At 51.3% G+C, this 12,044-nt stretch overlaps 1 protein-coding gene across 7 annotated transcripts in view; it reads right to left on the reverse strand.

Annotated features, from left to right (window-relative positions):
• The window catches only part of ATP11C (ATPase phospholipid transporting 11C), a 54,758-nt gene that overhangs the window by 14,860 nt on the left and 27,854 nt on the right, over positions 1-12,044 (reverse strand). For all 7 annotated transcript variants that reach the window (XM_038164733.1, XM_038164734.1, XM_038164732.1 and 4 more), the window contains exons 8-23: positions 11,617-11,667; positions 11,442-11,506; positions 10,826-10,907; positions 10,312-10,462; positions 9,323-9,520; positions 8,289-8,450; positions 8,040-8,197; positions 7,090-7,161; positions 6,158-6,231; positions 5,461-5,564; positions 4,740-4,921; positions 3,940-4,203; positions 3,441-3,615; positions 2,718-2,820; positions 1,398-1,543; positions 976-1,035 (exon numbers count right to left, since the gene is read on the reverse strand). In XM_038164733.1, coding sequence (XP_038020661.1) covers positions 976-1,035; positions 1,398-1,543; positions 2,718-2,820; positions 3,441-3,615; positions 3,940-4,203; positions 4,740-4,921; positions 5,461-5,564; positions 6,158-6,231; positions 7,090-7,161; positions 8,040-8,197; positions 8,289-8,450; positions 9,323-9,520; positions 10,312-10,462; positions 10,826-10,907; positions 11,442-11,506; positions 11,617-11,667 — 2,047 coding nt within the window. The remainder of the gene's footprint in view (positions 1-975; positions 1,036-1,397; positions 1,544-2,717; positions 2,821-3,440; positions 3,616-3,939; positions 4,204-4,739; positions 4,922-5,460; positions 5,565-6,157; positions 6,232-7,089; positions 7,162-8,039; positions 8,198-8,288; positions 8,451-9,322; positions 9,521-10,311; positions 10,463-10,825; positions 10,908-11,441; positions 11,507-11,616; positions 11,668-12,044) is intronic.

The raw sequence follows: 12,044 nt of genomic DNA on the forward strand, positions 1-12,044 counted from the left end.
TGAAACCATAAATTACCAGCTCCTGCATTCCCTTTGTCACACAGATCCATCTCTTTGTCACCCTGCACAGCTTCACTGGGTGGGAGCTGAGCTCTGTGCAGTGCAAGGGGCAACAAGGCACCTGCAGGCTGCGTGCCCAGGAACCTGCCCCCACTGACAGGAAGTTTTGAAACTGGCTGGTCTCATCTCCAGCCTATCCCCCAGGAAAGCTGTGATTCCTTATCACAGCTTTCCTCTTGCTGCTCCTGTGCTGCCGTTTCTATTAATACAGCTGAGGCCTCCCGTGGCTCTCTAACGACTAGACTGTTTTAGAGGAACTATAGCTTCTTTTTTTTAAAAAAAGACAAGTGTTTCTGCCAAAACAGGCAGAGAATTCTCTCTCACCATTTACTCTTCCTGTTACTTTTGAGCCCAAATAGACACAAAAGCCCCTTAAGCTGACACGAAAGCCAAAGCTCACCTCCAAGCACACGAACCCACTCACCACATGGATCTGCCCCTCTGATGTTTACTTGGATTAAACAAAGCTCTGGTGACACTCATTGTGTGTCTTTTTTTAAAAGACATAAAAGAATGAACTGTTCTTCCTTCTGAGTGACATTTTTTATGCAGTGAAATGCAGCAGAGGAGACAAGAGCAGGAAACCGTTCAGAACTCGTTCTTGTAAGAAAAGCAGAAGTGGCAAAATCAGGTTCTGGCAAACCAGCTAAACCCTTCTCTCACTACTTCAGGAAGGTGTCCACCTGTGTTTATGGGTGGTGGATGGGAAAGGAAAGAAAGCAGATTGCTTTCTTTTCAGTTATGGTCTCCAAATATGATGCTCCAGATATGGTGCTGAGCAACAGGGTCAGTCCTGCTGTCCTCTAGAGCAACGTGGGGAAGGGACAGGATGCCAAAAGCCAGGTCTCTGCTAGGAGGCCTCATTCTGCCACTTGCTTTTTATCTCGCCTTTATAGACAAATCACTGGAAGTTACCTGCTGTGAGAATCCACAAAAGAACTGGTATAAAAACTGTGGTAAAATGAAGCAAAGGTTCTGGGGAAACAAAAGACAAATGGTCAGCAGGGAAGCACTTGACTTCTCAGTCTAAACCCAAGCAGTTTCTCCTGTTATCAGACATTAGTGTCTGACATTACAACATCAGACAAGGTAGGGCACTTGTTCAATCAAGCACAAAACCAATCCTGTGAGCAGTTAGTATCTGCAGGAGACACCAGAATGCTCACATTCCCCTGGAAGCACTGTTTTCAATGGACAGGCACATGGCAGACACAGCCTGGCCCAGGGAGGGAAAACAGAGCTACAGAATATCCCCCACATTTTTTCCCTGTTTATTAGAAATACAGGATAGAAATGCACAGGATAAACGAAGAAATCAGCCGCACACTGCCCCTTACCTTATAGAAGAAATACTGTACAAGGTGTGCTATTCTCACATAATATAAATGCCCATGTGCTAGTAGCAGTTTCCTTAAATGTTTGAACTTTGGCACAGCATAGTCGCTGTTTCTGGAGGCCTGGCGTCCTTCTTTGCCTTTAATCCCTGGAGACAGAAGCACGGCAAGGGTTAATCCCAAAGGGGCTGGAATCTGGATGCTGCCCACATCACTCAGTGCCTCAAGGCACGACAAAGGCCGAGTTCCCCTCCCAGTGCCCCAGGAGACCAAACACGAATACTTTGTGTGGTTTTGGCTCCACAACACTCAGACCTGCCTCTGGAGTTTTTAAGCTATATTTAGGCCGCTCTGTGATTTCCTGAGTCTGGTGAAGGGTGTCTAGGCAAACCTGATGGAAGATAAGGAATTGGTTCCCCGTGGGCTGGCCTGCATCTCACACAGCTCAGCTATTCCCCTGCAGCTGCTCAGCCTCCTGAGACATCCCCACAGAGCTGCTCTGCCCACAGCAGCCACATCCAGATGGACTGCACTGCATTCCCTGCATCAGAGGGCACCACAGCAGCTCCAACAGCCCCACGTGAAGAACAGGCCCTCTCCCTTCCACTGCCCCTCTTCAGTGGGATTGCAGGAGGCTCCTGTATTCCAGCCACCAGCCTGCTGCCAGTCACAGGGACAGCGCAGGCACAGCACACCTGGGCAGCAGCCCCAGCAAGCACCTGTGGCTCCTGTGCTGAGCTACTGCCACCAGCTGCCACTGAGGTCTGGCCTTTTCCCTGCCCTGCCCCTCATCACCCAGCTGTCTGCTGCTTCTGCCCCTGTCTCCTGAGCCCCACGCAACCCTCGCCAGCACTGCCTTGGCCAGGGAGTTCTGGAGCATCAGCTGCAGGGTATCGCTGACACAGAGAGTGGTGCTGGCACAGGAGAGCAGCAGATGATGAGCTCACCTCTCTCTTCCACAACGGGGGTGGTAAAACATGAGCACAGCTGCCCAGAGAGGCTGTGGGTGCCCCACTCCTGGCAACATTCAAGTCAGGTTGTACACAGCTCTGAGGAACTCGACGGAGCTGAAGATCTCCCTGCTCACTACAGGGCCTGGACCCTTTACAGGCCCCTTCCAACCCACACTGTTCCATGATTCTGTGATCTCAAGCATTAATCTGGAGTTAAACTCTGCCTCCAAGGAAAGCAAGAGCAGACTTCCCCGTTTTCCAGTGGGATTGGTTCAGCCACGTGCAGTCAAACACCAGCTGCCCCTCAGAAGTGAGCCCCAGCCAAGCAGACAGGTGTGGGCTGTGAGATGGGTGCTCCAGGGACTCTTACCTATGCCCACATGTGCCTCCAGAATCATACTGACATCATTTGCACCATCCCCTATGGAGAGGGTTATGGGGCTTCCTTTCGTGTTCTTCACCATTCGCACAATCTAAAAGATTTAAAAGAGCAGCAGCAGAACCCAAAGTTCAGTTTAAAAGCCTCCAGAGACCTTCCCACTGCTCCCCCCAGGACAAGCAATCAGGCTTTATAACACCTGGAGAGCTCAGGTTAATAAAAACCCTCTGGACTTGCTGTGCAGTCAGAACCGGAGCAGAGCTCATCCCAGCTGTGCAGGGCTGAAGGACAGCATTTAAAAACAAACCCCAGCAGCAACATCCTGCTCCTCCCCTCTGCCAGACCCTGCTCTCCCAAAGGTGGGTTCTCTCACGCATCCCAGGGTGCAGAAACACATCACTTATCAGCCTGGGACATCATCTGCTGCCGTGAGGAAGTCACAGACTCCACTTGACAAATTTGGAAAGGAAAAAAAAACTAAAGAGCAAGCTGGGAGGTTTTGTTTATTTCTAATTGGCCTGGTTTATGGGTTCCTGCCAGCACATGGAACAAAGGGTTTGCATTCAGATTTGAAAGAATGGTGCGCTTTCATCCTGCCCTGAAGCTCACGTGAGACCTACACACAGCCTGGAGAAGTGCTGCTTGGTTAGGACGCTCAGGTGAAGCCCCAGCTGATGAATTCAGCGCGTGTCACATCAGCAGAGAGGTAAATACCTGTGCTTTCTGCAGAGGAGCCATCCGGCAGCACAGCACTGCAGTGCACTTCAGGCAGATCTGCAGGAAGATGCTCTTGTAATTGCTAGAGCCAGAGTCCTGAGAGGGGTTGAGGATCAGCGACAGCGTCGAGCCATCTATGATCAGTCCATACTCCTGGCTCAACGTCCAGCTCCTGGGCACAACAAGGAACACGTCTGAAACTTCATCGCACTAAGTCAACCTAGCTGCTCGTATCATAGTGAGAAAAACCTGGCTTTGGGTTAATCTCCTTCCCATCCACTTTTTGGGGCTTAGCAATTTTAAAAAGCTTAGACTTAGCACGTGCCCTTCACTGAAGGAACAGTGCAATAATTTCAAAGCCAACTAATACCAGAGCTGATGGGCAAAGCAAAGGAACCGCTCGCAGAGTCTGCCAGTGGCCAGTCCCCAGGGCCCCAGCACCATCCTAACTCTGCACCATCTGAATGGGCAGGGCCATCTCCTCTGGCTCACTCACCTCTTCAGGCCTGCCCGGTTTTTGGGGAGGTCCTGAATGAGCTTTTTGTGGTACTCCAGCAGCAGCTCGTGGAGCCGATCCTCCTTCCTGTCGCCCTCGCCCACCGTCCTCGCCGTCAGCTCCAGCAGCTCCGTGCTGGTCTGGAACAGCCTGCAGGCGTAGCAGGTGGATTTGGCAGTTTCCATCTTGTCTCCTGTCAGCACCCAAACCTTCATGCCAGCTGCGTGCAGGGCCTCGATGGTCTCTGCCAGCTGCTCCTGCAGCCTGCGAGCAGAAGCAAACATCAGCTCACCTCGTCACACAGCCCCGAGCCTGGCTCTGCACCTGGAACCCGCGCTCAGGAGAAGGTCACTGACTGTTCCCATGCTGGAACATGGATTACACTGCCACAGCAACAGGGATTACAAGTCAGCAATACCAAATTTGTATTTGCAGACAAAAAGAGAAATCGCTGCTTTATACTCTTGACTCTTAGGCCTCACAGTAAGAGTTTAATTCACACTTGCAGTTACTATGACTGAATGTGGAATTGAATTTGTTTTGATGTGCAAATTAATGCTGTGCGCTTAATTCACTCTCCAGAAGTGCAAGTATTTCTGTAGTTTCATTAATAAATCCCGATTCCTACTACACCAGCCAATTTAAGCAACTAGGGCACTGTGAAATGGGTTGTGCCATGGTGTAATTAATTGCCCTGGACACTGCCTGGCTGCTCAGCTCCACCACGGGGAGTCCAGGCCACAAGGCCACGTCACAGAGGAGCCACAGGCACCACAGTGCTGCTGGAGTCACCTCCTTACCTGTCTTCCACAGCAGTAGCCCCAATCAGGTGCATGTCTGCCTCTGTGTCGTCAAAAACCTTGGCCATCTTCTCCTCCCTGTCCTGCAGAGCCATCTTGGCTTCATTGAGCTGCCTGTCAATTTTGTCATACTCCTTTTCAGTCAGCTCCTTGAAGGCCACACAGAGCGTTCGGTAGCCGTCCTGGCAGAGGGAGGGGAAGAAAACAAAGTGGACAAATGCCCTGATGCCAGATTTTTTACAGCTCCTCACTTCAGGCTTGGTGCTTTTGCCTACCATCTGTGCTTCTGGCAGTACTGACCCTGAGGGCAAGGATCATTTGTTGGCTTGTGTCACAAGAGCAGCTTTCTGTGTTTACACAGAGTAATCGTGGTTCTGCTTCTTATGTGCAGAAAGAAAGCAAGAGAAGGAGCAGGGCTGGCAGCGTGCAGCCAGCAGGGAGAGCAGGACTGGGTGCCACCATGACTGGGACCAGGCTGCTGATGTTACTTCTATTTTTAACTTGCCTGGGAGATGCTCGGACAACTGTGATGGAGACCATATAAGTATATCAAATAAAGGTGGAAGCCAACCAAACAGAAAAGGAAAGAAGCCTGGCATCAAAACAACGTGAAGTGACACTCACATTTTCAACACTTCACTCCAAAGCAAGGTCACATCCCTATGTTTGGAATAAGGCTTTCCTGACCCCAGGAGCCAGCCAAATTCCACCGTGTGCTCACCATAGCATTGCGGTCCACGTGGACTTTTGTTTGCTGGATTTCTTCTTGCTGCACCCTCGGAAAAATAGAGGAGTCTGCTCCTTTACAGAAGAGAAGCAACTTTCCTAAAAACAAATTATAGTTTATAGCACTCACAGGCTGCAGAAAGAGTTGACAATGCCAACAGCAGGCCAGTGATGCAGGGGGAGGAAATCTGGGAGGACTAAAGAAAGAACTGCCAGAAACCCAACTGCCTACCAAAAATGGCCTTTGCCCAGCCTGTGGAACTCCTCTGGGTGTCCCTACCTGCCTCTGAGCAAGCTTTCTGCAACAGGCTGGACACTGTGTGTGTGAGCCTTGCCAAGCTTTCCAAGGAGGGTGGAAGCAGCACCGACACCTGAGAAGGATGGTGACCTCTGAATTGTTGTCTGTTATTCCCATGAAAGCCCATCCCACCCAGGGGACATTCTCACATGTCTCCCCTGTGCTTGTTCCAGCCTGGAACAAGGCAGGCAGGGAGCTCTCCATGGGTCACTGTTCTCACCCCCTGAGCTGCTGTTGGTCCCAAACAGCTGCCGTGAAGGAGAATTAACTCTACAGCAACCTGTCCCAGCACAGAATTTAGTCAGAGCAGCTAGAACACCTAAGAGCTCAGCTGTGTGGGTGACAGAAGGAGGAGGATGTGTTTGACAGAGCCCACAGAACCCTCTGCCTGTACCTGTGCTGGCTCTCACAATGACACTCATGCGGCGCCGGACGGGGTCGAAGTTCAGCACGTGCAGAAGTTGGTACCTTTAGGAAAAGAGAAAAAAAGCTTTGACTCAGTAAAGGAAAAATAGAAAAATAACTACTCGAGACAGAAAATCACTAACAATGAGCTGCAGAAATCAATACACCCTACAAGTGGCATCAGCCACCTGGGAATGAATTTTACAGCTACTGCACAAGAAAATGGAGGGGAAAAAACCCAAACTGCAGTAGTGCTGTGGTGCTCTGAGCATGGCACTGAGGGTGGGGGTACCCAGCAGTGCACCAGGCCCCCAGGCTGGGCAGGGGCTCAGCGGGGATTGGGGCACCACGTGCTACAAGCAGTAACACTGAGTCTCACAGTTAGGTAAGAAGTTTCTCCATGAGGGAAGTGAGAAGTGAAACTTGCTTGTGAAGGCAAGTTTTCAGGGAGTGCTGGGACTGGGTCAGTGACTCACAGATGTCCACCAAGCTGCGAGCACAGGGTGAAATCTAACTATTTTCAGCTTGAGAGGGGAAGAAAAGGTTTCAGGGAACGGAGCCACATCACGAGTTTAGGCTCACAGTGCCCTGCTGTGAGCCCCAGCCACGGCCCATGGGGTCAGCAGCCACCTCGTGCATCCCAGAGCCACCTGCACAACCTGGTGCAGATGAAGGATACACACAAAGGACTGCAGGCTCTTGAGGGACCTGAATTTAGACATCAGAAAACCACCCGTGGATTTTTGCAAGTGACTCTTTTTGCCTACAGCTTGATGTGCTGGGCTTTGTAAATGGGCCAGGAGTCTTGGGGCAGGTCAGCACGGTCTGACTGCCCCCAGGGAACAGCTTTGACCTTGCCAGGCTGACCAAACTCGATGGGAGTGGTGCAGAAGAGCAGCCCTGTTCCCCAGCAGCACTTACATCTCAGTTTCATTCTTTTGGTTTCGTATTTTCATGAAATTGTTTTCGAGTCCTAGAAAAGTGAAACCATACCTGTCAATAAACAAAAGGACAGAACAGCATTGAAAACACCCATTGGCACATATCAGACGTTACAATGTTCTCTTTCACCCTCTGCACTGCAGAGGAGAGCTCGCTGAGCCCCAGCTAAGGAGCAGGGCTGCATGTTTGTTTGCTCCATGCAGAGCCTGCTGTGATGTCCTGGCACTGCTCCCATCCCCTGGAGAGCCTGGGCACTGGAGCACAGACACACAGAGCCTCTGGACATGGGCCACTGGCTCTCTGGCAGCTTTACAAGCCATGAGCAAGTGCACACAGCTGCGACAGCCTCCAGCTGAACCGAGGGGCTGGCAAGAGCACAGAATCACCAAATGGTTTGGGCTGGAGAGATCACCTAGTCCCAAACCCCTGCCAGGGGCAGGGACACCTTTCACCAGTCCAGGCTGCTCCAAGCCCCACCCAGCCTGCCCTCGAGCATCTCTGGCAGGATTCAAATGTGGGGCTGACAAAAATAACCATCCTATCATTTTGCCACTGCATGGCAAGGAAATTTCACTGCAATATGCACCTGGTAACTGGTCTCTGTTTCTAGAGGATTGAAGCACAAGGCCACGTGGGCTCCAGCAAAGCCCCTGGCACAGCTGGGCACTGCAGCACCTTGGGGCTGCTCTCAGTGAAGGCAAGCCATGGCCTGCCAGGGAGCTGCTCAGGGAAGATCCTTCACAGAGATCCCATTAACAGAGAGCTCACTTAAACCCACAGGCTCACAGTGCAGCTCAGGTTCAGCCAGGCTATCACAACATGCTTCCCAGAGAGACCATGGAAAGGGATCTGTCACCTTCAGACCACCCTCACCTCCCTCCTTCCCACCAGAGAGAGGGAACAAAGGGCCAACATCTTCACATTCTTACTTTTCTGCACCTTTCACCAGAGCGATTTCATCTGGGGAGGAGGAGATGTAGGTGTATTTGCGTTCTGGGTGTGCCACCAGCCCATCCACCTGGTCTGCCTCCTTGATCTGAACCGTGTGGCACAGGCACAGGGCTCTCAGGAACAGCTCCTCACGGCTCTGGGCAGGAGGGAGGGAGGGGTTACCAGCTGAACACCCAGCCAGGAGCTGGCCACAGAGCCTTGCAGCCATCGGCAGGCACGTCTCTCACCTTCTCAGCTTTGCCATAGTACTTGAGGGGCCCATCAGGGTGGGAGAAGCCATCCACCTCTGCACAGCAGTCCCTGTACTTGTGCCCGTCGATGCAGCACTCGATGAACTCCATGCTGTTCTCTGTCAGCGTGCCCGTTTTGTCTGTGAACACGTACTCCACCTGCAAGCACCAGGCAGCTGCCACAGGGCTGGGCACTGCCCCCAAACAGAGCCTGGGCCAGCTCAGGGCACTGGGGGGGTTCCTGGCTACCCCAACCCGGCTGCAAACAGACACAGTGCCCACTACCTCACTCTGCAGTTCTGCTACTTTGCTCCCTTGTTTTCCAGCCTGCTGCAGAGGTGGCAGGAGGCAGCTTCTGAAGACTTAAAATCTGTCTCCAGGCTCCTCACTTTCCCCTCATTCCTTTGCAGGGTCCCTTGCTATAGCCCTAGCGCTTACAGAACTGCTGCTGCAGGTCTGCTGCCTCCTTTGGGGATTTTCATCTTGGAGCTGTATTTCAATTAGCTAATTGCTACTCCGAGAGTATTTTTATTCTTGTTTTTAAAGCAAAATCAAAAGCAAGAGGCACTACACATGCCCTGCACTCGTCTCTCCCGCCGCAGATGAGAAAGGGAAGCCTGAGCTGTCTGGGTGCCCCACGAGGCAGCAGCAGCACAGCTGCACGTGCTCTGCACGCCCAGGGAGATGACTGGGCAGGCATTGTCACTAATCCTCAAAGAGACAGAGGATTTTTAATTTTTAATTGAAGCAGGGAAAGCAAAGCCCCCTGACACGCAGAGCGCTGCGCCCGACATTGCCCAAAATGGAAACAATTGGCGTGACCCAGTTCCTGCTCTCCCATGCACTATTTATAACCTTATCTGGCTGGCAGAGACAGCGGAATCACATCAAATGGAGAGTGCCAGCACGGCTCTGGGTGACGCTCCGGCCCGAGGGGACCACCAGGGATGGCCCCAGCAAGGGCTCCTGGCAGGGAGGGCACTCCCAGCCACGCTCTCATCCTGACAGACGCAAACACGGCGCGCTCTGACCTGCCCCAGCTCCTCATTCAGGTCCGAGGTGTTCACCAGTGCTCCCTCTTGTATCTCCTCATCGTACATCTCCTTGTCCCAGGAGATGAAGAAGGAGCCCAAGAACTTCTGCATCTCCACGGTGACGTACATGGAGACAGGGATAATAAAGTTGAAGAGGACCATGAACGACAGGAAATCCGTGAACATCCGCAAGACCTGCGGAGGAAAGAGGAGAAGATGCAGCCTGTGGCTGTCAGGGCACAGGGACAGACTGCAGCAACACCTGAGGCACTCTAGGCAGCTTCTCAGAAAAGGTTAAATAGCAAGAGACAGCATGAAAATGAACACAGCTGAGATACAGGGCTAAATCCCATTTTCCTTTGGCACAGAAAATCCCACTGTCCTCTGCAGATCCCAGGAACAGGAGCACATCTCACTGCTTCACAGTGACCAAAGCAGTGTTTCATAAGCATGTTCCTCTCAAGAATATCCTGCTACAGGCTCATCCTGACCCCAAGTAACCAGAAAAAAGGAGCAGGTGGCTTGAGACCAGCCAAGCTGTGGCAAGGGTACACGTGTGCAGTGACATCCCTGCGCACAACCCATCGAGTCATAAACCCATCCAGAGAACATCTCTGCACACTCACTCTCACTCTCTCAGGCTTGACTGCCCACGTCTGGGCAGGTTTAACAAACTGCTTGACATGGCCCCAGTTTAGGTTTACCTGTTCAAAGCTGAAAGATCTCGAGTTCAGATAAGGACCCAGGTCACCTCAGCTGCATCTCTGCATTATATAGTATTTATTTGTGCTCTCCCCACAAACATCACTGCGCACAAGCATGAGAGAGGCACAAAATAAACGCAGGCAGCAGGAGAGAGCAAAGGAAACAACAGCACTGCGTGTGAGCACACAGGACTCCCAGGGCTGGCAGTGGGCACTATCAGATTAACTAAACAGCCAGAGTAGGCAGAGCTGGAGGAGGTGCTGAAATAGAAATCCACTCACCTTGAACGTGTCTCTCTCTTTTTTAGTCTTTTCGTTGTACCAGGGCTCATCATTAAAGGGATTACTCTGCCAGACATACTTCAGAGTGGTGCACACAGTGGCCTTGCCCAGTAAGATGCACAAATACACTATCAAGAAAGCGTTGATGGATCTGAAAAACAGGTTCTTTTTTAAATTCTTGCAGCTATTTTTATAGAGAAAAGCATGTAAATAGACAAGAACAAAACTTCCTTACTTTTAAGAAGGGAATTACAGAACAAGAGCTTTTGACACTGCTGATATTCAGGTTTATTTTTTTAAACATTTCTTAAATTTGTTTTTAAATAAAAATGCACTAAATGATGCTGCTTCTCGCAAGATACGCTTTATCAAACACCCAGATTTCTCTAAGCTATCAGAGAGCATCTCAAACAAAAGGCAGTGGATTAGGGGATTACTTCTGTACAATCCATCCATGAAAAACAAACCCAAACCCAACAGGTTTTACCTATTTTTCCTGAACATAAATACTCACTTCTCCACTGCAGACCGTTTCTGAGATTTCCCTTGGTAGTTGAGAGCCATTTTTGTTTCCATGCCAGTGTAGACTGCAACTCCTGCAGGTACCAAAGCAGGGCTCATGAGGGATGGCAGCCTGGGGGGACCCAGCTGGCACGGGGCCATCAGGGGCACCACATCCAACTCCAGCCCCAGCTGAGGGAGCAGGCACGGCCCAAGGACTGCCAGCTCCAGAAAGCCCCGGGGCTGCTCAGGAACGCCACTGCCGCGTCCCGGAGCAGGAGCCCACGGATCACACACGGCCAGGACAAGCACCAGCCTCCCACCACAGCCCCCACCCTGCACCAGCAGCGTCTGAGACTGTGCTCTGAGAGGAGCTGGGGACAGCCCCTTGCTCCCGGCGTCCCAGGCAAGAGGAAAAGCTTGCCCTGGTGGATTAACCCTCCTGGGCAGCCCTGCAGACAGAACCAGTGCCTCCCAATTCCACCCTGGCCGCTTGGCAACCAGCTGCAGCTGTACAGCCCAGGCAGACAGGCTGCAGAGAAGAATGTTCCCTCTCCAGATTCAGCAGTGAGCATCATTTGTCATCACTTATCAGAACTATTCAAATAAACAAACAAAAATAACCTCACCATAAATCTTCTTGGTGTTTTTCAGGGTAGCACCTTTCAACAACAGGTTTTCGGGACCCAAAGACCTAAACATAAAAGGAATTATAACATTACATCACTCAAAGAACATTCAAACTACTTCTCTGAAATTCTCTGTAGATGCCCAACCCCTCTGAGGAAGGGCAACAGGACCAACCTGGCTACAGGCTCTTGGTTACTTCCATAGATGATAATCCTTCCAACAAATCTGTGAGAAAAAGATGAGAAACTTGTATTACAAACACGTTATACAACAAACATAACAAAGAAAAGTCATTGACAGGAAATGGAAGCAAATCCAGAAACAAGAGAATTTGAGTTTAATGTTTCAGAGGGGTGGCTGTGCTCAGCACAGGGAGAAGCACACAGCTCAGGGGTGCTCACACAGCCCAGCACATCCCCACTGCAGCCTGCAACACACCCAGAAACCCTCCCTAAGGGTCGAGCCACACACACCACTTACTCCTGGAGTCATTCAGCCCAATGCATCTTACTGGGAAGGCAAGAGTGGCCTAAACACAGCTACAGGGACCACCACTGCTGCTGAGGGACAAAGCAGCTGATTGTACACGAGAACTGCACAGG

Source organism: Motacilla alba, chromosome 4A (genome assembly GCF_015832195.1).
Source record: "Motacilla alba alba isolate MOTALB_02 chromosome 4A, Motacilla_alba_V1.0_pri, whole genome shotgun sequence".
In the NCBI taxonomy this organism is placed as follows: Eukaryota; Metazoa; Chordata; class Aves; order Passeriformes; family Motacillidae; genus Motacilla; species Motacilla alba.